We start from the raw sequence: 24,995 nt of genomic DNA, 5'->3' as shown, positions 1-24,995 counted from the left end.
GCACGCACAAGTACGTGAAGTAAAACTTGTACATATAAAACGATGTTTTTTTCTTCCACTATAAGTAGTGATATTGCTGCACCAATCTTCACCTATTCAACTGAAGCGACATCTACCTCAACAATTGATGCAACCTCAACCCCAGCAACAATGGACCCAACTACAATTACAACATCATCATCAACAGACCTGAGAACAACGTTGACAACTCCAGTTTTGACATTATTATTTACGACGTCATCAACCTGGTCTACTGAAGTGACATCAATCTCAACAACCTCAACAACATTGATTACGACAAAATTATCGTCTTCAACTACGACAACAAGAGCAACAACCTCGACAACAACCCCACCAACTCCATCTTTAGCAGTACTAACGCATTAAATTTTTTTGTTTTAATTTCGAGTTTCTTCAATTTTAACGGAAAATAGGATCTCGTCATCTTAGAAAAATGTGAATCTTCATTCCCAGCACTTAATGTAAAATATAAACATCAATGTTTCATATTATTGTGTACCATATCAACCCTTTCAGAAGGGGCTATTTGAAACCAGTGGACGATTGAAGGGTTTAATTTCTTGAATTATTTAGTATAAAATTTATTACTAAATTTGTGCAACCTGTAGATCCGGACAAGTTCGGTTTTTGGGTTACCTCATGCAATCAACTTTTTGTGTTCGGCAAATCTTTGGTGAGCCTGCTCTCCTATATTCAAAATAATTATCGAAATTAAACTCGTGCAGGTGACGTGGAGGGAAAACGCCATCAAATGCGCTTCAATTGGAATGCAACCGATTGAAATAGAAAACGACGCCAAATATCAGTGCTTCAAAGAATTGGGTTTGCTGAACGTCCACATTAAAAAATAATAGTTTTAATTTAATCTTATTAAAAGCTGTCAATTGGAAGTACGGGTCAAACTACTGGACCTCTGGCCTGAGGACTCAAGGCAGTAAATTCTCGTGGTGCACCAAAAGTGGTTATTCTGAGATGACTGGTTCTGTGGATCTCTGGGCGCCTGGACAGCCCGATAATTTGAACGGATCAGAAAACTGCGTTCACATGAGCATCAAAAAAGAAAACACTTCTGTCTATTTGACCGACAAAAATTGCACCAAGATCAATGTTTTTTCCTGCCAAGTAAATACCATTTGAATACAGATCCCTAACTTTTTGCCTTTTTTACAACTCATAATATATTTATGGATGCAAAAATCTGTATTTTTAAGTAACATCAGATTTTGAAATATATTTTAGGTTTCATATCTAATTAAAAAGAGATATTTTTATAATATATTAAATTTATAGGGTCCAACAACGCCGCCGCCACCATGCACGTCACCAGTTTGCCCCAATATCACATGCAAAAGAAATGTAATTAGAAATAATCAAAGAATTTAATTGAAAGTTGACTTTTTCCTAAAAACAGCTGTCACTTTTTAATAATTTGACCAAAGAGGGCAAGACTTCCTACTATTTAACAAGTAAAAAAATTGTAACAAATAATTATCTACTCATGAGCTCCACAACTATTACAGATCCAAATATGCTCGGCTCCTGGTACAAGAAAAACAGCCGTTTTTACTTTTATAGCTACCCGAACCAGACGCAAACAGTCTCTATATAAAATAAAGTAATCCGCTGCCTCTCGAATCTAAAAAAATATCTCGTCCAGTTCCTAGGGGCGATGAAAGCCTGCTGCGATTTAGGAATGAATCTACTCAGCCTTCAGTTTGATTACAAATTCGACGGGGTTTTGGGAGGAGTTAAAGGTCTCTATTAAATTAATCAATTTTTACAAATGCTGACCGCTACGAAACCAATTAAAAGTAGCTTTTCTGTTTTCCTGATCTATTTTGTATTTGTAGAGCAGGAAAATTAAAAGCACGAAATCTTATGACTAACGCACTGAATTCAGCAAATACAAATATTATAAAATTATAGGCCATATGATTCCATATTAAAAGTACTTAAATATTTAGCCATATATATATGATTTTGTCTCCCACTTGGAGCGATAAATTAGTATTAATTTTTTATTTTTCGAAAAAGAGATTAAATACGACTTAATTTATTGATTACATTTTTTCTTATCTCAGAAAAAAATACAACTCCGGGCAACTTTTGGACTTCGGGCACCGACAGCGGTTGCGAGTCGGCTTTCGGCTTCTGCTCTGTGAACCGTTTGGTTCGAAAAGATGCCAATTGGCAGCCGGGACAGCCGGACAACGCAGGCGGAGCGGAGAATTATTTGGCTGTGTACATCAATGGGTCGAGTGCATTGATGGCTGATTTTAACGGAGACACAAAACTGCGGTACATCTGCGAGGTTTGAGCAAGAAATCTTTAAACGATTGGATTTGAGAGGCTGAGTTTACAGGCCCGGGACACGACCAAATCCGCCTCAGGAGGCAAAGCTGTGAGAGACGAGTGCGCTGCTATTTACAATGTCAGCTCGAGTGTGTAAATTAATTTTATTTTACTTCTATATTTAATTTTATCCTATTCGAGGGGAAATTGACAATTTGCTGAACAACACAAACTATGATTTGAGGATGAAAGTATGCCATATGTTTTTTTAAAACTGGAAAATAGTGAAGAAACCCGAATTTATTGTTTAAGTGCTTCATCAAGTGCATTGGGGAAAATAGCGGTTTGGTATAATTTTTTTTATTCTGTTTGGCCATCCCAGTCTTGAGTGTAAATTTTATAGATGATTGACGGAAAGTTTGTGGAAAATGAAGTTCTGGCAATACTGGAAAATTTGGCAACTGGCAATTTGGAGGATCTCCAGAAAAACTTGATGATCATAGATGAGTGCTCAAGCTCCTCTGGTTAGCTTTTTTTGTAGGAGTAATTTTAGTTTTATTATTTAAACTTAAATAGGTGGAATGGATGAGTGCGACAAGGCGGCGCAAATGATCAAGTGTACCAATGAAAAGGCGCCTGACGTGCTCATGAGCGTAGTTAATGAAATGGAGCGGTCCATTTCTCAGTCGGAGTCAATCCAAGTCACACTCGCGAGTTCTTTTATTAGACAGATTAATCTTCTTTTGTTGTATTTTTTCAGGAAGCTGCCCCGTTGCCCCCGCATCCTGCTTTTTGCGTCCAAGATTATCCTTGCGTTATAGATGTGGGATAATTTAAGGGTGTAAAGTGTCAAAGAAATTAATATTTACCTGTTCTTTTATTTTAGCCGGTGTTTAGAGCGAAGTTCGAGGAAACAACAACAAGTGAGAGGCTTTTTAAACATTAAAAATTTTAATATCTAACTAACCTCATGTGCCTTCATTGGCATCTATAAACCAATTCAATCATTTCTGTTTAAAGATTTTTTTAGTACAAGTGAATATTTTACTGACTGCTGGGTTTGCCTTCTTTTTTATTTCAGGTCAGGTGTTTGAAAATGTCGTAGGGTTACCCGCCGTGACAACCTACATGATTGATTACATTTGCGGCAAAAAGTACTTGTCATTTCAATACTTCACTGTAAATATAATCAAATTAAAGCACTACTTGCCAAAATACCGGGTGGCTAATTTTTTAGTTCTCCTACATCTCCGGAAGCTCTATGTGCTGCAAATTCGGCCTCCGAATGGCCACTCTGGACACACTGCAGAAGTTGGCGTGTGTTTTTACCGCTCCAGGTTCGATTCTCTAATTCATATATGTCCGAGCTAATTGCGAATGTGTTGTGGTAGCATATACCTCGTCGCATAAGACCGCCGAATTCTGGATTCCCGCTTTTTGGAATGGCGCACAGCCGCGGTGGTGTTTCTCAAATGCTCCACTAAATGACCTGGCTTACAGCATTTCTACTCTAAATTCCTCGATTCCAGCTTTTACTTCTAATTACCTTTTAAAAAAAATTAGCTCACTTGGTTTGAGCACTACCTCAGTTGCAAATGTTTTGTGCGAAGAATATTAAATTTAAATACATATACACAAAAATGTATATATGAATATGTATGATAAATTATGCCAGCCCGTTGGCTCGCATTGTTAAGGCATTCTCAGGAGTGTTAAAGCAATACATACAATATTTGAGCATTTCGGGGATCTAATATACTTGTCAGAGATGGCAAAAGGTGGTTAATTAAGTGACTCGAAATGCTCAAATAGCTCAACGGGCTGCTTAGACTCGCCACCAGCTGGTTTTCGCACCTTTCCAGCGGCATAAGGGACAAATGTCTGGCGTTTCAATTAAAGACCTCGGTGCGGGGCGGCGAAAAGATGCGGCCACTCATTGTCAGTTGTGCTGATTCAATAAAATTACTGAAATAAATTTTTTTAGTCAAATTCTACGCTTGCAAGGGTAGTACAATGTTTCTAATTGTAAGAATGTACTTTCCGTTGTTTCAATTTTCTGATTTTTACCAATAAATCTTTTAATTCGTCAAATCAATCGTTTCATTTAATTGTGCATTAGTTTATTTTTCATCACCTTATATGGAATGCGATAAAAAGCCTATTCGTCTCTCACCCAAGCTGCTTGCTTGCAAAAATCGCAATTAATAGGCAGCTTCGCATGACTCTGATGGAAAACGTGTAGCATCGAATATTTCCTGGAAAAGTCATTGCGAAACATATAGAGCGTCGGTTCGTTGTTTGTGCAACTAGTGAGGGCCAAAAAAATTCATGGTAATAACATGACTAACACCATACAACACGAGCTGCACACCTCGATTTTAATATTCGAATATTTTTCATTTTAATGATGTGGAAAGGAAACAACTAGCTGCTGGACTTCCAGCGATATAGGTGCCATGTAACAAAATCGTTCGGCAACCAAAGCTCTTCTGCAATATGCAGCTATTGACATTCTTGATCTTTCTAAACATCCTGGTAATGTTTAATTTCACGTTTATCTCAAAAACTTAAAGAATTATGTACTGATTGCCATGCAAGACACTTGCTCTAACTAGTCATGTCCTCGTGTAAATATTTTATTAAAGAAAAAATTGCTACATCAAATAGGGCATACTAATATTCGAAATTTGGAACCAAATGGCTTGGATATTAAAATGCAAAAGAACGTCCCTCAAAATCAAAATACATTTTTTATCACAAGCGCTACAAATTATTTTATTTTTCGTAGTTTTTCGACCTGAACGGTGCAGCAAAGTCTCCTAGGGAAACAAGAAAGCACACCCGCAGACAGATAATAAAATGCTGTGGATACAAATCGTGCACCAACCCAGGGCCAAGAAAGTCAAAGCAAAACGTCACCGAGGGATTTAAAACATCGTCGCTAAAAACTTCCACATTCACGCCCAAAGACGAAAGAGTAAAATATATCGGAAGGATTAACTTTAAATCTAATTCTCAACAAATATAAGGAAACAGAGATTACCATCAGCAGTAAAGATATTGAAGAGCTACAATCAGAACCTTATTCAACAACAGCATTGTAAGATCACAAATAAATTTAAGAGGAGGCCAAAGGTCAACTTATTAAATTGTCAAAAGGGGAAACATAAAAGTAAAAAACTTATTGTTGAACTTTAAATTATGCACGAATTTTTATAAGATTTAACTTGAACATAAAACGACGTTTTTAACTCTTCTTTCAATCCTTATATTCAGCTCGGCATTGAACAACAGTTCTAATGAACCAGAATCCCCAACAGAGAAATTATTTTCTTCCACCAGTAGTGATGTTGTCACATCACAAGTCTTCGCTCATTCAACTGAACCGACGTCTACCTCAACAATGGATACAACCTCTATACCAGCAACAATGAACCCAACTACAATTATTGCATCATCCAGCACCATTGCCACTAACAATAAGGGGACGAGTAAAGCTTTACTCTCCTTAATTGCAGCATCATCAACACATCAGAGAACAACGTTAACAACTCCAGTTTTGACCGAATTATTTTTTACAACGTCATCAATCTGGTCTACCAAAGAAGTGAAGTCAATCGCAACAACCTTAACACCATTGGTTACGACAAAATTATCGTCTTCAACTACGAAAACAAGAGCAACAACCTTGACGACAACCCAACCTTCAACAACAACTCCTGCCCCATCTTTAACAGTACGATTTTTTACATTTAAATTTTTTCTATAATTTTAATATGGACGGAAAACAGGATCTCATCGTAGGAAAATGCGAATCTTCATTTCCACTAGATGTAAAATGTCATTGTTTCATTTTATTGTTTACAATTTGAGCCTTTTCAGAAGGAACTTTTTGAAACCAATGGACGATTGAAGGGTTTAATTTCTTTAATTTTTTAGTTTGAACTTAATTATTACAAAAAATGCGCATTCCGTATAGATCCGGACCAGTTTGGTTTTTGGGTCACCTCATGCAATCAGCTTTTTGTATTCGGCAAATCTTTGGTGAGCCTGCTATCCTATATTCAAAATAATTATGAAAATTAAACTCGTGCAGGTGACGTGGAGGGAAAACACCATCAAATGCGCTTCAATTGGAATGCAGCCGATTGAAATAGAAAACGACGCCAAATATCAGTGCTTCAAACAATTGGGTTTGCCGAGGGCCCCACATTTATTAAAAATTGTTTAATTTCATTTTATTAAAAGCTGTGAATTGGAAGTACGGGTCAAACTACTGGACCTCTGGCCTGAGGACACAAGGCAAAAACTTTTCGTGGTGCAACAACAATAATGGTTCGGTGCATTTTTGGGCGCCTGGCCAGCCCGATAATTTGAACGGATCAGAAAACTGTGTTCACATGAACATCAAAAAAGAAAAAAGTTCTGTCTATTTGACCGACAAAAAATGCACCAACATCAATGTTTTTTCCTGCCAAGTAAATACAATTTTAAATTTAGTGTTAAAGATGTCAATATAGATCCCTAAAATATTTATTAATACATTAAATTTACAGGGTCCAACAACGCCTCCGCCACGATGCGCGTCACCAGTTTGCCCTAATATCACATGCACAAGAAATGTAATTATAATTATGTAAGATTTCAAATTAATGCCGACTCTTTATCCCAAAAACAGCTGTCACTTTTTTTTCAAATGACCAAGAAGGGCAAGACTTCATACTATTTAATAAGTAAAAAAGGTATAACAATTAATTTTCAGCTGCTTTACTCACATGAGTTACAGATCCAAATCTGTTCGGCTCCTGGTACAAGAAAAACAACCGCTTTTACGTTTATAGCTACCTCAACCAGACGAAAACAGTCTCTATATAAATTTAAATTAACCACTGCCTAATTAAAAAATATCTCATTCAGTTCCTAGGGGCGATGAAAGCCTGCTGCGATTTAGGAATGAATCTACTCAGCCTCCAGTTTGATTACAAATTTGACGGAGTTAAAGCTGGAGTGAAAGGTCTCAATTATTAAATTTTAATTCGACAACCGAATCAATGCATTTCTATTTTCCTGATTCATTTTGTGTTTTAATTCTTCAGCTGTAAAATTAAAAGGAACACACGGGAAAATAAATGCACAGTATTTTTGTGTCTTGACGCACAGTTTCAGTAAATACAAATATTATATAATTAGGACCTCATTATATTAAAATTATTTAAATATTTAGCCCTATTTCCTGCCTTCTTTGGAACGATAAATTGATATTAAAATTTTTCAACAGATTGCGACTGTATAATAATTTATTGACTGTATTTATTTCCTATCTTAGAAAAATATGCAACTCCGGGCTACTATTGGACATCGGGCACCGACAGCGGTTGCGAGTCGGCTTTCGGCTTCTGCTCTGTGAACCGTTTGGTTCGAAAAGATGCCAAATGGCAGCCGGGACAGCCGGACAACGCAGGCGGAGTGGAGCATCACTTGGCTGTCTACATCAATGGGTCGAGTGCATTGATGGCTGATTTTAACGGAGACACAAAGCTGCGGTACATCTGCGAGGTTTGGGCAAAAAATTATAAAACGACTGGATTTGAGACGCTTGTGTTTACAGGCCCGGGACACGTCAAATTCCGCTACAGGAGGAAAATCTGTGAGAGACGAGTGCGCTGCTATTTACAACGTCAGCTCGAGTATGTATATCAATTTTATTTTACTTCTATATTTAATTTCATCCTATTCAAGTTGAAATTGACAATTTGCTGAATGACACAAACTATGATTTAAGGATAAAAGTATGCCATGTGAAAGTAAAAAAGAAACCCGAATTTGGTGCTAATTAATTTTTTTTGTTAAAGTGCTTCATCAAGTGCATTGGGGAAAACAGCGGTTTGGTATAACTTATTATTCTTTTTGACCATCCCAATCTTGAGTGTAAATTGTGTAGATGATTGACGGAAAGTTTGTGGAAAGTGAATTTCTGGCAATATTGGAAAAGTTGGCAGCTGGTAATTTGCAGGATCTCAAGAAAAACTTGATGATTCAAGATGAGTGCATAAACTCAACTGGTAAGCTTTTGTATTAGCTGCAATTTTACATTTATGACTCAAACTAACTCAGGTGGAATGGATGAGTGCGACAAGGCGGCGCAATTGATCAAGTGTGCGAATGAAAAGGCGCCTGACGTGTTCATGAGCGTAGTTAATGAAAAGGAGAATTCCATTTCTCTGTCGGAGTCAGCACAAGTCTCTCGCCGAGTTATTTTATTTATGCGACAAATCATCTACATATCCTTTGTTTGTTGTTTCAGGAAATTGCTCCGTTGACCCCGGAGCCTACTTTTTGTGTCAAAAATTATACTTCTTGCGTTGTAAACGTGGGGTCTTTTAAGGGTGTAAAATATTAAAGCAATTAATTATTCCCTATTGTAGCCGGTTTTAAGAGCGCTGTTCGAGACGACGACGAAAAGTGAGGCATCTTAAGCATTCACAATGGGACTTTTAATTTCTTTTTTTTTCAATTGGACATTGTTTTGAGGGATATTCAAGTATTTAGTACTTTCAGTTCTTTATATATCATCGGCTAAAATAAATTTGGCAAATTTAAATAATTTTTTTCAGTTAAAATTAAATGCAGTTCTTTTCTTATTGTGTACATAATTCATATTATATTATTCTTTACTGAAAAACCATGACAACCTTTGCCTTCGTTGGCATATATATTATTAGAAGCGAATTGTACTGACTGGGTTATTTGCCTTCTTTTTTTATTTCAGCTAAGGTGTTTGTAGGTTTCAAAGAGGTACCCGTGACAAACTTCACCATCGATTACATAAGCGGCAAAAAGTACCTGTCATTTTCAGTCTACAGAGTAATAAATTCAATGTATCGCACGCACTTGCCAAAATAACGGGTGGCTTCTTCTTTTTAGTTCCACTACGCCTACGGAATCACTATGTGCTGCATGTTCGGCCTCCGAATTGCCACTCTGGACACACCGCAGAAGGTGGCGAGCGTTTTTACCAGCTCAGGTACGATTCTTTTTAATTAATTCAGATTTGAGCGAGCTGATTGCATTGTTGCGAATATGTTATTGCGGTGTGTAGCATATATATCAGCGCAAAAAGACTACTGGATTCCCGTTACTTGGCGTGACGGACAGCCGCGCTGGTGTTTCTCGAATTCTTCAATGAGTGACCTCGCTTTCGACACTTCTTCTCTAGCTCCCTCGATCCCAGCTTTTGTTATCAATTACAATTTAAAGAAAATAATGTCGCTTGGTGTGACCACTAATTCGGATGTTGCACATGTTTTGTGCGAAGATTATTAAATTTCAATATGGTTTATCTTCATAACACATGATAAATTACTAACAAATACTGCTTGCAGTGATTGTACAATGTTCCTAACGTACTTTCCGTGGTTATAATTTTCTGATTTTCACCAATAAATATGTTTTCCGTAGAAAATGTGTTTCAATAATTGTCTGAAAATTGCATGCACCTCAACGTCACGCGGGCCAACGCAAGCGTCGTTAACTCGTTACCACTGACAAAAGTGCACCAACATATGCGTATTCGCCTGCCTTCCTTTCGATCATAAATTTAAAAAATAATGATGCAGGGAGCGCCAACACCAGCTCCGCCATGTTCGTCTCCATCCTGTCTGAACGTCACTTGCGAGGAAAATGTTTATTACTATGTTCCGCGAATGGTACATCATCAGTCTGCGCTAGCTGTTCACCAATGTGACAAAAAATGGAAAAGTCGGCCAGTGCCTGACGAGTATCTCACTGTTTATTGCCATTTTCCTTTGCGTCGTATTGTAAATTTCATGCAGATCCAGCGATTGTTACAGCAAAAATGGCCGCTTTTACCTTTTTTGCTATGCAAATCAGAAAGAAACGCGCTCTCTGGCACCACGTACATTTCCGTTAAGTATAATAATTTGACAGTACGCGGCTGCTACACACTGCGCTTACAATTAGTCTGCAGTTTTATTAGAAATACAAGGCAATTACAGCCAGGATAGAAGGTTACAATTCCAAATAAAAGAATAAAGAGTATTTAGTTTGTAGATTATTGACTGCTCTTTTAGGAAGTGTGTTTTATTCTCTGGAATAGATTTATTTTATGTAACACGTACACCAAGTCAAAAATAATTTTTTCCGAAGCATACAAAATTGAAATTAATTTCAAAATGTGTTCACCCACATAATCAGCTTTTTAAGGACAATAATTTTTTATTTTGTGCAATTGAAGCTAATATTCCAATTTTACTCGTTCGCACGGGAATTTGTATGGAATGTATGTTGCTTGGACCAATTAACAATGATTTTTAAACAAATTGAAAAGAACAATCCTAAAATTTTGACATAAATTGTAGCAAAAAGAGAAACATATGACAGTAGGGAGGATGAGAGAGAAACGAATGGGCTATTTATTGGCTTCTATATATAGTGTCGCTCTCAAGTAATTATTTCCAAAAACACGCGTTGTTGGTAAGTAGCCCAGAGTTTGGTCGAAATTGCTTTAAAAACTATGAGTGCTCTCATTCGTCAGTTGCGGTATCCCCTATAAGTGTTTGTAGCCACCAATAGATGGCGCCAGCAGTTACTCCAAATTTAAATTCTGCTCCTTTTTGCAAATTCAAAAAATGTTCTACTCATGTGCTCCAGGTTCCCTGAGGCATACTGTTCTAATATCTAAGATTATATAAGCTTTTTTCTACCACTCTGCTAAAAACATAAATTAATTCATTAAAATTATCATGTTTGACAGTGTTATTCCATTCAGAACATTTCAATGCAGCGATGATCAGAAATTTAAAAAACCCTTTACCTTATGGGATAGGTAGTATTGGAATCAAAATTGTCACCATAGATACGAAGAGCACACCGCATTTGAATTCCCCATCAAGCCTTGGGCCGCAGGTGGAGTGAAATTTGCACAAACTATATGTGTGGGAGGGGAACACTGATCACAATACTTTATTACATATGTGTAGCAGAACCTTTTATATTTCCCCCTTCAAACTGAAACCGATCGCTGTTTTAACGACAGCTCTTTCGCAGCATAGATGTCAAAATGAGGATTTTGGTGCATTTGACGATCATATCAGTGCTAATAATTGTGAATTATCAGGTGAGCCTTTTGATTTGTGCAATTAATTTATGGATCAAATAATATCGATGTACGATGTGATGTGGTCTGTTAAAACACCAAATTTTAAATAAAATTAGTTCGTTATATGCGGCGAAAAAGATTCTCAATTAAGGAAACGATTACTCTCAAAAGGTCGGGTTTTCTATTGATAAAAAACGTTTTAATAATCAAATTGGAAAAACGTTTAGAAAACCCGAGGCACTCGAAACGACCTTACATAATCAAGTGTTGTGGAGGTGCAAAATGTTCGGCATCTTTTAATCGTAAACCATCGCGAAATTCGAGTGATTTGAAAACGATCTCCACTCACCCTAAAACTTCCAACACTCAGTATGAATAACGTTTGAATAGAGCAACGAGAAGCTATGACTATTTAATTTTTCTCATTTTAAGAGGCCGATTTAAAACAACAACTACTGAAGCCAAAGATATCAGCAGTGCTTTGCAGCACACTGATCATGAAAATACGGCAAGCTCTAAATCTGACTCAACCATCTTCGAATCGAATGCAACCTTCTCTACATCAGATAAAATCCCCTCTGTACCAAATAAAAATCCCATTGAAACAGAAACAATTTCCTCTAATCAAGACATCACGTCCTCTGAGCCGACAAAATCGGATTTGACTACCATCTCGGTTTCTCAAAGTGACACAACTAAATTAGTTGCGGAAAATACACCTGGTATGTCGAATAAAATTTATGAACCACGGACACATTTTTGACTTATTTAACAGCTCAGATAATAGCAGAATCAACCACAGATCCGCCTTCAAGCACCTCAACAGCTGCAGAAGCGACAGCAACATTGACCACAGCTGCGACAGCGACAAATTTGGAAACCTCCACGTCAACCACAACAAAAACCACCTCCTCAACCACCACCACCACCACGACATCAACAACTACAACAGCTAAACCAATAAATGTAGGCTGAAATTAATTTAAAGAGATGATTTTTAAAAGTAAAAATTGGTTTATAGTTAGCTTGTGAACTGTCTCGGTGCACAAACTTCACTTTCATCGCGAACCAGGTTTCAAATAATCATTACAAGAATTTAGAAATATGAGAGTGATCTTTCTTTAAAAAAAAAATCAAATAGGTGTTTAAATGAACCATGCTAAAACGTTATATATCCACAAATTTAACGTGTGTTCGCAATAAATTTATTCAGGGCGCATCACCAGTGATCAGCGCAAGCACGAGTAAGAGAAAAATTACACATTTCATGATTCCTAAATTTTTGCACATTGAATTCAGGCAAGATAATTGTTAGAAACGGAGCGACGTTTCTGTTTTCATCAGCAGCAGCGAGCCAAGTTGACGCGGCCAAGAGCTGCTTCTCGCGCAAATTGAATTTAATTTCTATGCAGGACACCATGAAAAAGAATCTTCTTCAAAAATTGCTTACTGGTATTTGTATTGATTTTATTATTTTTAATATTGTTTTAACGATTTAAAGATGTTGGCACCGATTCTGCCGTCTGGACGATTGGCTCCAACGAAGGCAACATGTCGTGCCAAAATTATAATTTGAGTTTCGCCTGGTGCAACCCGAAAAGAGAAATCATCCTTCCCGCGATAATGCAGAAAATGAGCAGTTTGGAAATAGTTCAAAAAGGACTCACGACGTCCATGCTTAGCGGTGTCGCCGTCTTAAAAACATCAGATTCTAATTCATTGTTTCCGTTTTTGTGCGAGGTACATACTATTTTTATAATTTATAAAATTATTATACTTAAAAAATGATAAGCCAAAAGATGATTTTCAAGACACTTGCCTTCCTCTTAAGTGCAACAAAGACGTATGTTTCGTATTAATTTTGACACATCCATTTATTTCTATATTCAAATGTATAGAGCACATTGTTCGACGCAAATGGCAATGTTAAGGGTAAAACGTGAAACCTGCAAAACTCGAAAAAAATGAAACATCCAAATTTGTAACGAAATTATTTTCTAATTTATTTTACAATGGCTTCTCCAATTGACAATTAACAAAAAGGATTTAATAATAGATTAACATTTGAGAGATAATGAAAAATAAAGAAATAATAATCTTAAGTGTTTTAAATTCAGGCGGAGAAAAGTTTGGGAAGTGGACGCGTACCTGCGACAAATTGTACCTTTTCTCTAACAAGCTTGTAAGTATTAAAACGTAATTTATCAAAATTAATGAATCATTATAAATCCTCAAAGGGCACTTGGCAGCAGGGTTGGGACTTCTGTTGCAGTTTGGGCATGCACCCGATATCGTTTAGCTCGGCGTCCGATTTCGAGTGTTTGAGCAGCACAACTAAAGAAAAGTGGGCGCTAAACTGGAATTATTGGACGGCGGGACGCGCAATGGGCACCTGGGGAAGGTGGGCCTGGTGCCCAGGAGCCGTCAACCTTCCCGACTCTCTTTCGTGGGCTCCGGGGCAACCAGACAATAATCAGACCAATGAGAATTGCCTACACTTGGAAGTGACGAAAACTTCAAGTGGAATAATTTTGTCAGACCGGAACTGCAGCCACAAATTCGTCATCGCTTGCCAGGTGAGATTAATTTTTTATGTGTGCCAATTTGTTGAGAGCAACGGTGTTTTTTAAGGGTGACGCGTTGATGGCGTCCAACTGCAACAAACCGAATTGTCCAAAGGAGTGTATTAAAAATGCAAGTTGTATTTTTCTCTTACGGGCTAATTTTATAACAATTTATTTCAAACGTCCTAGGAATTGATTTTCAAAGACGGATCATTAACCGGTTAGTGATTTGATCTTAAATTTGAGTGAAAATTGTTAGTGCTTCGTCTCTTTCAGATCTTTTTGTTCACGGCCAGTGGAATGCCGGTTGTGGAAAGGATTATCTGTTTTCGGCTGCAACTGTGATTTTTTTATATTTCAAAATATCAAGTCTTCTATTTGTAAATTAAAATTGTTGTTAGTTGGATTGGTTAGGTGCATGGAATTATTGCTGCTCCATTGGAATGAAATTGGCCTCGATTGAGGCTCTTGAGGAATTGAGTTGTCTCACGAACATGGTTGCGAAATATCCCAAAGCAGGTAGAATATATGATATTTCCAACCACGATGATTTGCACACTTTTATAAAACTCTTATTAGTCTACCCTGATCAATGTGGACGCGATTTCTGGACGTCTGGCACCAATCGAGGTTGTCCAGGAGCTCACTTCTGGTGTCCAGAGAATGAAAAATTAAACAAGGAAGAAATATCCAACTGGAAAAACGGGAAAATGCCCTCGGAGAGTGCTGATCAGTGCATTTTTATTAATTTGTCAAATTCGACTTTGAGTGAGACTTACTTGGGCGCTGCCTCTTGTACCGAGCAAAAACCGTTTCTTTGCGAGGTGATATTTTATTTAGAACTATTTTTTCCTCTCAAATTGTGTGTTTTGTTTCTTTCAGGCCTTGCAACCGGGCACAAAATCCGTGCAAATCGCGCGCACTTGCTCGGAAATTTGGAATGTGACAGAAAATGAAGTGAATGATATAATCATGAATCCAAGCGGCGACGTCGTCAACCAAAGACGCAATCTCAAAGTGCGGCTACGCAAATAAATTGGAGTTATTTTTAAAATCGTGTATATTTTTGCTTCGCAGTGTTATCTGAGGTGCTGCGGGAAAAAAGGAAACGTGGTAAATATATCTCTTGAGTTCACTGTCAAAAAGAAAATTAAATCTGAACATGAATAAGATAAAAACCGGGTCACTGGTGACGGATCAAATTTTGCGCAACTTGGAGGACTTGACGGCTGACGACCCACAGGCCATGCAGGATGGCTTTGGAAATTTTGATTCCTGCACCTCCATTCGTATGCTTTCTATGCCAAAATATAATTTCAAATCAAATTTAATTTGCAGAGTCCACTGACGAATGCCACACGATGGCCCAGATGTTTCAGTGTGGAAAGAAAAATGATCCAGACCTGACCTTAGGACTCGTGACTGCTATCAAGGGAGACGCCACTGTGATTTTTAAAACTTATTCAGAGAGCGAATTATGTCTTTAACTTTGTAATCGCCAGGTTTCCGCAACTGCTACAGGGGGAATCAAAACTGGCAATAGAGTGTGTCCTGTGTATCCAGCAGCAAGTTGTGTACCAAATGTAATCTTGCTAATTTTAAACTTATTTTTAATCAAGATTAACTAATGTTGTTCTTGCAGCAAGCAAATATTGATGAACTTAAAACTACGGGATCGAGTAATATAATCGATTTACTTCCCACTCATTAAACATTATTTTAAGTTCAATATTTAGATTTTATCATTTTATTTTTTTGGGAAATTTTTATAAAGGAAAGAGGGCTACTCCTATTAGACACATATCTAAATTTTATTATGTAATTAATGATTTATCGTAATTTTATGGAGAACATATTATCACAGTTAAATTTGAAACTTTTATTCCAGCTTTAGGGGGAAATGCCATGAAATTATCTACTGGCAAAACATACTTTATAAAAATTATCGGAGGAATTGTAAGTAGTTCAAACAGTAGATAAATGTATCAAATTAATATTCCTTTAATTTAGACCGACGCTCAAGGAGAAGCAGACTACTGCTGCAAACTTGGCACTCACCTTGCCATTTTCGAAAGCGTAGCTGATTTCGAAGCTTTTATGCTTGACTGGCACGGTAAAAAAGACTCCAGATTTTTGTTTATCAATTGGGAGCTGCAAAATATGTTACAGATACTGCAGGCCTCTGGGTTTACATTGGACCGACTTTCGACAATGGAGATGGCACCGACAGCTGGTGCTCAACCTTCAAGAAGCTGCCAGCAGGATTGATCAAAGACATCAACTTTTATTATCGCAACCAGCTGTACGACTCAACTCACATTTACGTGGCGAAAGCCTTAGGATTTGCATTATATATCAAAGGATACCCGTGCAACGTAGTCTTATGTGGCCCACTTTCCTACTAGAACAAATGAGCTATTTTCGATCAAATTATACCAATTGTAAAAACACATTTTAAAATTTCATAATATATGCGTGAGACACATTTCTTATTTTTATTATGAGTTTGGCAATGGTGTTTTTCTTGCATAAAAAATATTCTAAATAAAAATCTGTGTATAATTATTGTTGATGACACAGAATTTTCATTATAAGTCCAATAAATACAAAAAATAATTTCGAGACCTAGCAACAAATATTGTATTCTAATACAAGCAGTTTGAATAAATAAATAAATGGACCGAAATGTTTCAGTTTGATTGCGATTACTGCCAACATTTGAAAAACAAAAATTTCATATGGTTTTATATCTGTTTATTATAATCATGTGATTTAATTAAAAGTAACATGAACTGCAAAAATTGACAAGCAGGAACTGCATAACCAAACGAAAGTTGTAAACACAATTGTCACTAAACAAAAAACTATAAAATCTTGCAAGAAAAATTATTTGATGAAATACTACTGGACGTCTGGTTTGCGGACCAGCATTGACGGTTTTTCTTGGTGCAACCGAAAATCAGACGACCTGGGAGCAAGGTCAGCCAGACAACCTGAACAAGTCTGAAAATTGCATGCACCTCAACATCAACGCAAGCGTCGTTGCCACTGACAGAAAGTGCACCAACATGTTTACGTTTTCGTTGCTTGTCAACTTCCTTTCGGTCACTCATATTTTTTTTAAAAAAATAATGACGCAGGGAGCGCCAACGAACGCCAGCTCCGCCATGTTTCGTCTCCATCCTGTCCGAACGTCACTTGCGAGAAAAACGTATAAATTATTTTGCTCCCACGAATGGTACACCATCCGCGTGCCACATATTTGCAGTTTGCTGTGTGACAAATGATGGAAAAATCGGCCAGTACCTGACGAGTATCTCTCTGTTTATTGCTATTTTCCTTTGCGTCGCATTGTAAATTTCAGATCCAGATTTTGTTGCAGCAAAAATGGCCGCTTTTACCTTTTCAGCTATGCAAATCAGACTGAAACGGTTGCATTGCATGACACAAATTTCCGTAAAGTAAAATATTTATTTGATAGTATGCGGGTGCAAGCAAAGCCTGCTGCGAGTTCGGAACGACACTGCTTAGTTAACAAATACAGCCGGGATAGAAGGGTTACAAATTCCAATAAAAGAATAAAATATTTAGTGTGTACACATGTTGACTACTCTTTTAGGCAGAATGCTAAATTAATATTAATAGCTTTCTCGTTTCAGGATCAAATATATATTTATTTTACAAAACACACGGAGCAAAAATATATTTTTCGGAAGCATAAAAAATTTAAAATAAATTTCAAAAAGAGTCCTATAGTCCTCCCACAATCAGCTTATTAAGAAAAATTAATTTTTAATTCTGTTTGGTGTCTCTGCGCATTTTATTTTAAATTTCAACTCCAAAAAATAAAAAAAAAATTCCAGCGTTCCGCATATTTGGCATTTTTCTCTATTAATTTAACTAGTCGCTTTATATTTTAAATTAGTGTTATTCCGGCAATTCAATAGCAATTATGGGCGACGCCATCTATTACTGGACACCGGCTGCGAATCTAGCTTTGGCTTGTGTGCGGTGAAGCGCCTCTTGCGCAGCCCAGACATCCGGACAACGCCAACGGCCAAGAAAACTACGTGGCTGTCTGCATCAACAGCTCGTCGGCAATGCTGGCTGCTGCTGGCAGACTTCAGCGGCGAAACAAAATTCCTCTATAATTGCCAAGTATTTTTTTCTCACTAGTAAAAGTCCGAGATAATAAATTTATTGCATTCGCAGGGCAGGGACAATTCAAGGGCCGAGCAAAAGTCTTGCCTCGCGTGGGTGGCAGCTTCAAGGGAAGGTGGAAAGCCCTTCTGGTGCTATAATCCCAGCGTGCCCATGGCCTCGTCTGTGACTTCCGACCCTGACCCTACCAATTAAGGTGGCTCTGATATGTGTGCCCTACAACACATTTTATTTCTCTCATGTTCTTTGCGAGTAAATTTGAATATTGAAAAAAAAACGCAAGCTTCAATCATGCTAAATAATAAATAAATAAATAAATGTTCAACCTAATTAAAAGTTGACTATTTCATTCGCGTTTTTCGCATTACTATGAGTATCGAAAATAAATCTAGTGGAATAAAATAATTGCTCACAACGCGACATTTCATCCAGTTTTGTTCAATTACGTAGCTCTTTGAACTATGTCTATTTCGCTTATGAGCTTTCTTTCTGCCACACTGAGAAAGCTTATAATTATTAAAATTAATTTAAATAATTAATGTATTCATCCATTCAGACAATTTCAATGCAGCGATTATCCAAAAATTAAAAAAAAACAATTTACCTCCGGGGATAGTATAGAGTTGAATAAATTTTAACACCAGTTACGAAGAGCACCTCATTTGAATTCCTGCTCAAGCCTTGAGCCAGGTGCTTATGGTGTGAAAATTGCACATTCCATGTGTGTGTGTGTGTGGGGGGGGGGGGGGGGATAACCGATGACAATATTTCATCACATTCATGTGTAGCAGGAAGTTTTGTGTTTCGCACTTGGCATGCTGACACCTATCTATCTGTTTTAACGACAGCTCATCTATACAACATATAGAAGTCAAAATGAGGATTATGGTGCATTTTACGATAGTATTAGTGCTAGTTATTGTGAAGTATCAGGTGAGCCTATATTGCTTTTATAGTACCAATAATATATGGACAAATAAATAATTATCAATACACGTTGTGATGTGGTATGTAAAAACGAAAATATTAAAATATTTAGATCGTTCTTTCCGGCGAAAGAGAATTTCGGAAACGCTTACTTACAAGAGGTTCGGGGTTTTTTTAGAAAAATGGTTTAAATTAACAAAAATGTTTAGAAAATCTGAAGCACTCGAGACGAATTTATATAATCAAGTGTTGTGGAGGTGCAAAATGTTCGTCATCTTTTATGCGTAAACCGCCGCAACATTCAAGTGTGTTCAAATTGAACACTACTCACCCTGAAACATCTAGCACTCAGTAAGAATACCGCTTGAATGAGCAATATGAAGCAATGACATTTTAACTATTTTAATTTTTAGAGGCCGTTTTCATGCCACAGATTTCAGCAGTGCTGTAGAGCACATTGAGAATGAAAACACAGCTATCCCAAATCCCATTGAAACAGAAACATTTTCCTCTGGTCAAGGAATCACGTCCTCTGAGCCGACCAAATCGGAATTGACTACTATCTCGATTTCTCAAAGTGGCTCAACTCAGTTTATTGCGGAAAATACACCTTGTACGTCGCCTAAATTTGTGAACCACGAATATTTAACAGCTCAGACGAAAGCTGAGTCAACCACAGCCTCACCTACAAGCACCTCACCAGCTGCAGAAGCGATAAATTTGGTCACTACCATCACCACCACGACAGCTAAACGAATTAATGCAGTATGCTCAAATTAATTAGCAAAGATGATTTTAAAAAAATAAAAATTGGATTTTAGCGAGCTTGCGAACTGTCTCGGTGCACAAACTTCACTTTCATCGCAAATCAGGTTTCAATAAATCATTTAAAGAATTTAAAAATATGGGATCAACCGTTCAATCCGTAGTTTTATTTAAAAATTTCATTGAAATAGCACTTTCATAATAAAACGGCATTATACATCTACAAAATTAACAAATTTGCACTAATTTATTCAGGGCGCATCATCAGTGATCAGCGCCAGCACGAGTAAGAGCAAAATTATGCTGTTGAAGATGTATACATTTTGCACACTGATTTTAGGCAAGCTAATTGTTAGAAACGGAACGACGTTTCTGTTTTCGTCAGCAGCAGCAACCCAAGTTGACGCGGCCAAGAACTGCTTCCTACGCAATTTGAATTTAATTTCTGTGCAAGACGTCCTAAAATTGAATCTTGTTCAAAAATTGCTTCAGGGTGTGTTTTAATTTTATTTATTTATTTTTAATTTTGTTTTAATGATTTATAGAGGTTGGCACTAACTCTGCCGTCTGGACGATTGGCTCCAACGAAGGCAACATGTCGTGCCAAAATTACGATTTGAGTTTCGCCTGGTGCAACCCGATAAGGGAAATCGTCATTCCCGCGATAGTGCAGAAAATGAGCAGTTTGGAAATAGCTCAAAAAGGACTCACGACTTCCGTACTTAACGGTGCTGCCGTCTTGAAAACATCAGATTCTAATTCACTGTTTCCTTTTTTGTGCGAGGTAAATAAGGATATTGATTAATTGGTAAAATTAATTTATTTAAAAACTGGTAAATTAGCCAAAAGATGATTTTCAAGACTCTTGCCTTGCTATTAAGTGCAACAAAAACGTATGATTCAAATTAATTGCAAAGAATTCTTTAGTTTACATTACAATTTATAGAGTACATTGCTAGACGAAACTGGAAAAATTAAGGGTAAAACGTGAAACACGGAAACTAATTTTTTATTTGGATAAATGAAAAATCTATAAGCAATGAATTTATTTACCAATTGATTTTACAATGGCTACTCCCATAGTCCTTTAACAATAAGGAATAAAGCCGAATAACTTAATCTTAATTTAGATTTTTGCTAAAAACTTATTTATATTCAGAAGGAGAAAAGTATGGGACGTGGACGCGTAACTGCGACAGATTTTACCTTTTCTCTGGCAAGCTTGTTAGTATTAACAGTATTTTTTCAAAAATAATAAATCATTTATAAATTTTCAAAGGGCACTTGGCAGCAGAATTGGGACTTCTGTTGCAGTTTAGGCATGCGCCCGATATGGTTTAGCTCGGCGTCCGATTTTGAGTGTTTGAGCAACACGACTAAAGTGAACTGGACGCTAAACTATAATTATTGGACTGCGGGACGCGCAATGGGCACCTGGGGAAGGTGGGCCTGGTGTCCAGGGGCCGTCAACCTTCCCGACTCGCTGTCCTGGGCTCCAGGGCAACCGGACAACGCCCAGCCTGATGAGAATTGCCTCCACTTGCAAGTGACGAAAAATGCGAGCGGAATACTTTTGTCAGACCGGAACTGCAGCCATAAATTCGTCATGGCTTGCCAGGTGAAATGAATGTTTACTTTGTGTGAATTTGTTGAGAGCTTCGATATTTGAAGGGTGCTGACGTGATGATCACGCCCGACTGCTACATGCCAATCTGTCCGATGGAGTGTAGTAAAAATGCAAGTTCTGTTATTTTTTTATTTTGGGCTCTTTAACATTATTTAAACTTAAATATTATCTTTAGGAATCGATTTTCACAAACGGATCATTAAACGGTCAGTGATTAGAATTTAAATTGAGTGAAGAATTGTCTGATCTTCTCTTTTAGATCTTTTCGTTCATGGCCAGTGGAATGCCGGTTGTGGAAAGGATTATCTCTTTTCGGCTGCAACTGTGGATTTATAATTTTATAATTTAAATCTTCTATTGTAAAATTTATTTCGTTTAGCTGGATTGGTTTGGCGCGTGGAAATATTGCTGCTCCGTTGGAATGAAACTGGCATCAATTGAAGCTCTTGAGGAATTGAGTTGTCTTACAAAAATGGTTGCGAAATATCCGAAAGCATGTAAAATATTAAATTTCCATCCCTGATGATTTGCACACTTTTATAAACTCTCAATAGTCTACCCTGATCAATGTGGAAGGGATTTCTGGACATCTGGCACCAACCGCGGTTGTCCAGGAGCTCACTTCTGGTGTTCAGAAAATGAAAAATTGAACAAGGAAGAAATAGCCAACTGGAAAAACGGGAAAATGCCCTCGGAGAGTGCCGATCAGTGTATTTTCATAAATTTGTCAAATTCGACTTTGAGTAAAACCTACTTGGGCGCTGACACTTGTACCAAGCAAAAACCGTTTCTTTGCGAGGTGATATTTTATTTCTATTTTTTCCAATTGATCATATTTTGTGTCTTTCAGGCCTTACAACCGGGCACAAATTCGATACAAATCGCGCGCACTTGCAAGGAAATTTGGAATGTGACAGAAAATGAAGTGAATAAGATAATCATGAATGCAACAGGCAACGTCGTCAACCAAAGACGCAATATCAAAGTGCGCGGCTACGCAAATTAATTTAAAAATAATAATAATAAAACCGCGTATATTATTCTTTAGTGTTATCTTAGGTGCTGCGGGAAAAAAGGAAACGTGGTAAATAATATCTCTCGAGTTCCCTTATATAAAAAGCAAATTAAATCTAATTATGCATATTAAGATAAAAACCGGGTCACTGGTGACGGATAATATTTTGCGCAACTTAGAGGACTTGACGGCCGACGACCCGCAGGCCATGCAGGATGGCTTTGGAAATTTTGATTCCTGCACCTCCATTCGTGAGCTTTGCTATGCCAACACAATTGCAAACCATAATTTATTTGCAGAGTCCACTGACGAATGCCACACGATGGCCCAGATGTTCCAGTGTGGAAAGAAAAATGATCCGGACCTGACTTTAGGACTCGTCACTGCCATCAAAGGAGACGCCACTGTGACTTTTGGAATTCAATTCAGTCAGAATTATATCTTTTTACTCGCCAGGTTTCAGTTACTGCTGCAGGGGGAATTAAAACCGGCGAGAGAGTGTGTCCTGTGTATCCGAAATGTGTACCAAATGTAATCTTGCAAATTTGAGAACCATTTTCAGCAAGATTTTAATAAATTGTTGTTTTTGCAGCAAGCAAATATTAATGAACTGAAAAAAAACGGAACAAGTAATGTGATAAATTTTCTTTCCATTCATTCAGCATATTTTTTCATTTCAAATATTTAGATAATATAAAAATCAAAGAATTTGATTTAGATTTCATTTTTAACACAGGAGAATTCCCCATCAATGTTAATATAATCTCATTTAGACGCACAAATTAATTTTCTGATTATCATAAAGGGATTTATTGTAATTTAATTGAGAATGTACTATCTAAATTCCCGCTCAGAGCTAAATTTAAAACTTATATTCCAGCTTTAGGGGGAAACGTCATGTCAACCTCGACTGGCAAAAAATACTTTACAAAATATATCTCAACCACTGTAAGTAATTTGAACAGTAAATAAATTTATCAACAAATTGTTTAATTTAGACTGACGCTCAAGCTGAAGCAAACTACTGCTGCAAACTTGGCAGCCACCTTGCCACCTTCGAAAGTTTTGAGGATTTTAACTCTTTTATGAAAGAATTTCAATGTAAAATATTCTGTTGATATTTCGTTTATCAATTGGGAGCTGGGACAAATATTACAGATTTTACAAGCCATTGGATTTACATTGGACCGACTTTCGACAACGGAGATGGCACCGACAGCTGGTGCTCAACCTTCAAGAAGCTGCCAGCAGGATTGATCACCGATATCGACAAATTCTATCGCAACCAGCAGTTTACGACAGCAACTCAGATTTACCTGAAGCAAACCGTCGGATTATTTATAGATAAAAAAAGGAACCAACTGCAACCGAGTATTGTGTGGCCCACTTCCCTACTAGACTAACTCTGAATTCGGATCAAATTTCATGTTTTAGAAAATAATTATAATTAAGACAATTTTAGTTTGGCAGTGGTGTTTTTCTTGCCGAGAAAATATTGAAAATAAATAGCTGCGTGTGTATTATTACATTTCATCATAGCAAATAAATTATTTCTAGTGTCCTACCTAGAATTGTTGTATAATTTAATTCAATCTTTCTATTTTATATTGTAAAAACTGTCAAACTGGCTCGCATTGTTACGGCACTCTCAGGATTTTCAAAGCAATGAGAGATATTTGAGCAGTTCAGGGATCTAAAATACTGGCTGCCCATTGTCAGAAATGGCAAAAAGTGGTTACTAAGTGGATTATGGGTGCAGTCTTGCGATCCATTGTTTATTGTGTTTGGAAAGTCACTTGTAAATAATTCGTAATAATTAAAACGTGGCGAGATAATTTCATCCGCTGCGCCAAAATAGGCATGAAGCCGGTTGAAATTGAGAACGCGATAGCAAGTTTCAGTGTCTTAAAAACCTCGGTAAAAGTTCTAAACTTCGAACATTTAATTAAAAAAAATTACAGATGAAAATACGGATCCAACTACTGGACGTTAGTTTTGCAGATCAGCGTTGACGGTTTCTCTTGGCGCAGCCAAAATGGGACGACGCGGGGGGCGAGCTTGCCGGTCGTGACCTGGGAGCAAGGTCAGCCAGACAACCTGAACAAGTCTGGAAATTGCATGCACCTCAACATCACGTGGGCCACTGACAAAAAGTAGTGTACCAACATTTACGTATTCGCTTGTCAGGTGCCAGTACACTTCCTTTCGATCATAAATTAAAAAAATAATGATGCAGGGAGCGCCAACGCCAGCTCCGCCATGTTCGTCTCCATCCTGTCCGAACGTCACTTGCGAGATAAACGTAGAAATCATTTTGTACATCATTCGCGCCATATTTTGTATGGAAAAAAAACGGAAAAGTCGGCCAGTACCTGACGAGTATCTCTTTTTGTTCATTGCCATTTTGCATTGCGTCCAGCGAAACGTGGGAATTGGTACAGCAAAAATGGCCGCTTCTATACGTTTCCAGCTATGCAAATGAGACAGAAAATGTATACGCCCTCA

General features: G+C 37.3%; 5 protein-coding genes and 1 long non-coding RNA gene across 6 annotated transcripts; all 6 read left to right on the top strand.

The window, feature by feature from the left end:
* The first annotated feature begins 150 nt into the window (after window positions 1-150).
* On the top strand, window positions 151-3,145 carry LOC135940920 (uncharacterized). The gene is made up of 17 exons (XM_065486050.1): window positions 151-369; window positions 435-482; window positions 541-571; window positions 630-694; window positions 747-843; window positions 899-1,143; window positions 1,312-1,377; window positions 1,433-1,487; window positions 1,542-1,618; window positions 1,679-1,775; window positions 2,103-2,332; window positions 2,384-2,462; window positions 2,515-2,564; window positions 2,626-2,661; window positions 2,717-2,837; window positions 2,890-3,014; window positions 3,074-3,145. Exons 1-17 carry the CDS (start codon window positions 151-153, stop codon window positions 3,143-3,145), a joined length of 1,713 nt encoding a protein of 570 aa, XP_065342122.1.
* A 1,091-nt stretch (window positions 3,146-4,236) lies between these two features.
* On the top strand, window positions 4,237-6,082 carry LOC135940917 (uncharacterized). The gene is made up of 4 exons (XM_065486047.1): window positions 4,237-4,251; window positions 5,102-5,290; window positions 5,343-5,413; window positions 5,590-6,082. Exons 1-4 carry the CDS (start codon window positions 4,237-4,239, stop codon window positions 6,080-6,082), a joined length of 768 nt encoding a protein of 255 aa, XP_065342119.1.
* Window positions 6,083-6,104: 22 nt separating this feature from the next.
* LOC135939908 (uncharacterized) lies at window positions 6,105-6,361 on the top strand. The gene is made up of 3 exons (XR_010574793.1): window positions 6,105-6,146; window positions 6,196-6,229; window positions 6,293-6,361. It is a non-coding gene; the product is annotated as an uncharacterized LOC135939908 (long non-coding RNA).
* Window positions 6,362-6,414: 53 nt separating this feature from the next.
* LOC135939907 (macrophage mannose receptor 1-like) lies at window positions 6,415-9,706 on the top strand. Its single transcript, XM_065484515.1, has 16 exons — window positions 6,415-6,506; window positions 6,562-6,791; window positions 6,870-6,935; window positions 6,992-7,046; window positions 7,100-7,176; window positions 7,231-7,327; window positions 7,640-7,869; window positions 7,922-8,000; window positions 8,053-8,102; window positions 8,166-8,201; window positions 8,255-8,375; window positions 8,428-8,552; window positions 8,618-8,683; window positions 8,739-9,177; window positions 9,238-9,337; window positions 9,413-9,706. The coding sequence occupies exons 1-14, from the start codon at window positions 6,452-6,454 to the stop codon at window positions 8,787-8,789; spliced, it is 1,338 nt and encodes a 445-aa protein (XP_065340587.1). The 5' UTR covers window positions 6,415-6,451; the 3' UTR covers window positions 8,790-9,177; window positions 9,238-9,337; window positions 9,413-9,706.
* A 1,636-nt stretch (window positions 9,707-11,342) lies between these two features.
* LOC135939460 (uncharacterized) lies at window positions 11,343-16,647 on the top strand. Its single transcript, XM_065483863.1, has 26 exons — window positions 11,343-11,449; window positions 11,548-11,602; window positions 11,659-11,800; window positions 11,864-12,153; window positions 12,207-12,397; window positions 12,453-12,503; window positions 12,645-12,675; window positions 12,731-12,883; window positions 12,933-13,171; window positions 13,224-13,274; window positions 13,330-13,363; window positions 13,549-13,613; window positions 13,669-14,007; window positions 14,063-14,129; window positions 14,242-14,336; window positions 14,397-14,514; window positions 14,575-14,819; window positions 14,878-15,012; window positions 15,073-15,108; window positions 15,167-15,284; window positions 15,334-15,440; window positions 15,498-15,578; window positions 15,638-15,674; window positions 15,884-15,951; window positions 16,006-16,108; window positions 16,165-16,647. The coding sequence occupies exons 1-26, from the start codon at window positions 11,393-11,395 to the stop codon at window positions 16,398-16,400; spliced, it is 3,144 nt and encodes a 1,047-aa protein (XP_065339935.1). The 5' UTR covers window positions 11,343-11,392; the 3' UTR covers window positions 16,401-16,647.
* Window positions 16,648-21,274: 4,627 nt separating this feature from the next.
* On the top strand, window positions 21,275-23,039 carry LOC135940914 (macrophage mannose receptor 1-like). The gene is made up of 10 exons (XM_065486045.1): window positions 21,275-21,466; window positions 21,520-21,577; window positions 21,735-21,799; window positions 21,855-21,972; window positions 22,030-22,274; window positions 22,326-22,460; window positions 22,524-22,559; window positions 22,624-22,741; window positions 22,790-22,896; window positions 22,947-23,039. The coding sequence occupies exons 1-10, from the start codon at window positions 21,275-21,277 to the stop codon at window positions 23,037-23,039; spliced, it is 1,167 nt and encodes a 388-aa protein (XP_065342117.1).
* Window positions 23,040-24,995: the final 1,956 nt, after the last annotated feature.

This window comes from Cloeon dipterum, chromosome 3, assembly GCF_949628265.1.
Source record: "Cloeon dipterum chromosome 3, ieCloDipt1.1, whole genome shotgun sequence".
NCBI lineage: Eukaryota > Metazoa > Arthropoda > Insecta > Ephemeroptera > Baetidae > Cloeon > Cloeon dipterum.
This window is presented reverse-complemented; position numbering and strand designations above follow the sequence as displayed.

Coding starts and splice junctions, on each gene's coding strand:
- LOC135939460 (XM_065483863.1), top strand. CDS start 11,393: ATGAGGATTTTGGTGCATTTGACGATCATATCAGTGCTAATAATTGTG. Junction 13,364..13,548: donor CGCAAATGGCAATGTTAAGG/GTAAAACGTGAA, acceptor TTTTAAATTCAG/GCGGAGAAAAGTTTGGGAAG. Junction 15,579..15,637: donor CAGCAAGTTGTGTACCAAAT/GTAATCTTGCTA, acceptor TTGTTCTTGCAG/CAAGCAAATATTGATGAACT.
- LOC135940917 (XM_065486047.1), top strand. Junction 5,291..5,342: donor TCACGCCCAAAGACGAAAGA/GTAAAATATATC, acceptor AACAAATATAAG/GAAACAGAGATTACCATCAG. Junction 5,414..5,589: donor CCTTATTCAACAACAGCATT/GTAAGATCACAA, acceptor CCTTATATTCAG/CTCGGCATTGAACAACAGTT.
- LOC135940920 (XM_065486050.1), top strand. CDS start 151: ATGGACCCAACTACAATTACAACATCATCATCAACAGACCTGAGAACA. Junction 1,378..1,432: donor ATATCACATGCAAAAGAAAT/GTAATTAGAAAT, acceptor TCCTAAAAACAG/CTGTCACTTTTTAATAATTT. Junction 2,463..2,514: donor TATTTACAATGTCAGCTCGA/GTGTGTAAATTA, acceptor ATCCTATTCGAG/GGGAAATTGACAATTTGCTG.
- LOC135939907 (XM_065484515.1), top strand. CDS start 6,452: ATGCAGCCGATTGAAATAGAAAACGACGCCAAATATCAGTGCTTCAAA. Junction 6,792..6,869: donor TCAATGTTTTTTCCTGCCAA/GTAAATACAATT, acceptor TTAAATTTACAG/GGTCCAACAACGCCTCCGCC. Junction 7,177..7,230: donor ACCTCAACCAGACGAAAACA/GTCTCTATATAA, acceptor TATCTCATTCAG/TTCCTAGGGGCGATGAAAGC.
- LOC135940914 (XM_065486045.1), top strand. CDS start 21,275: ATGGGCACCTGGGGAAGGTGGGCCTGGTGTCCAGGGGCCGTCAACCTT. Junction 22,461..22,523: donor ACCAAAGACGCAATATCAAA/GTGCGCGGCTAC, acceptor ATTATTCTTTAG/TGTTATCTTAGGTGCTGCGG. Junction 22,742..22,789: donor TGATTCCTGCACCTCCATTC/GTGAGCTTTGCT, acceptor ATTTATTTGCAG/AGTCCACTGACGAATGCCAC.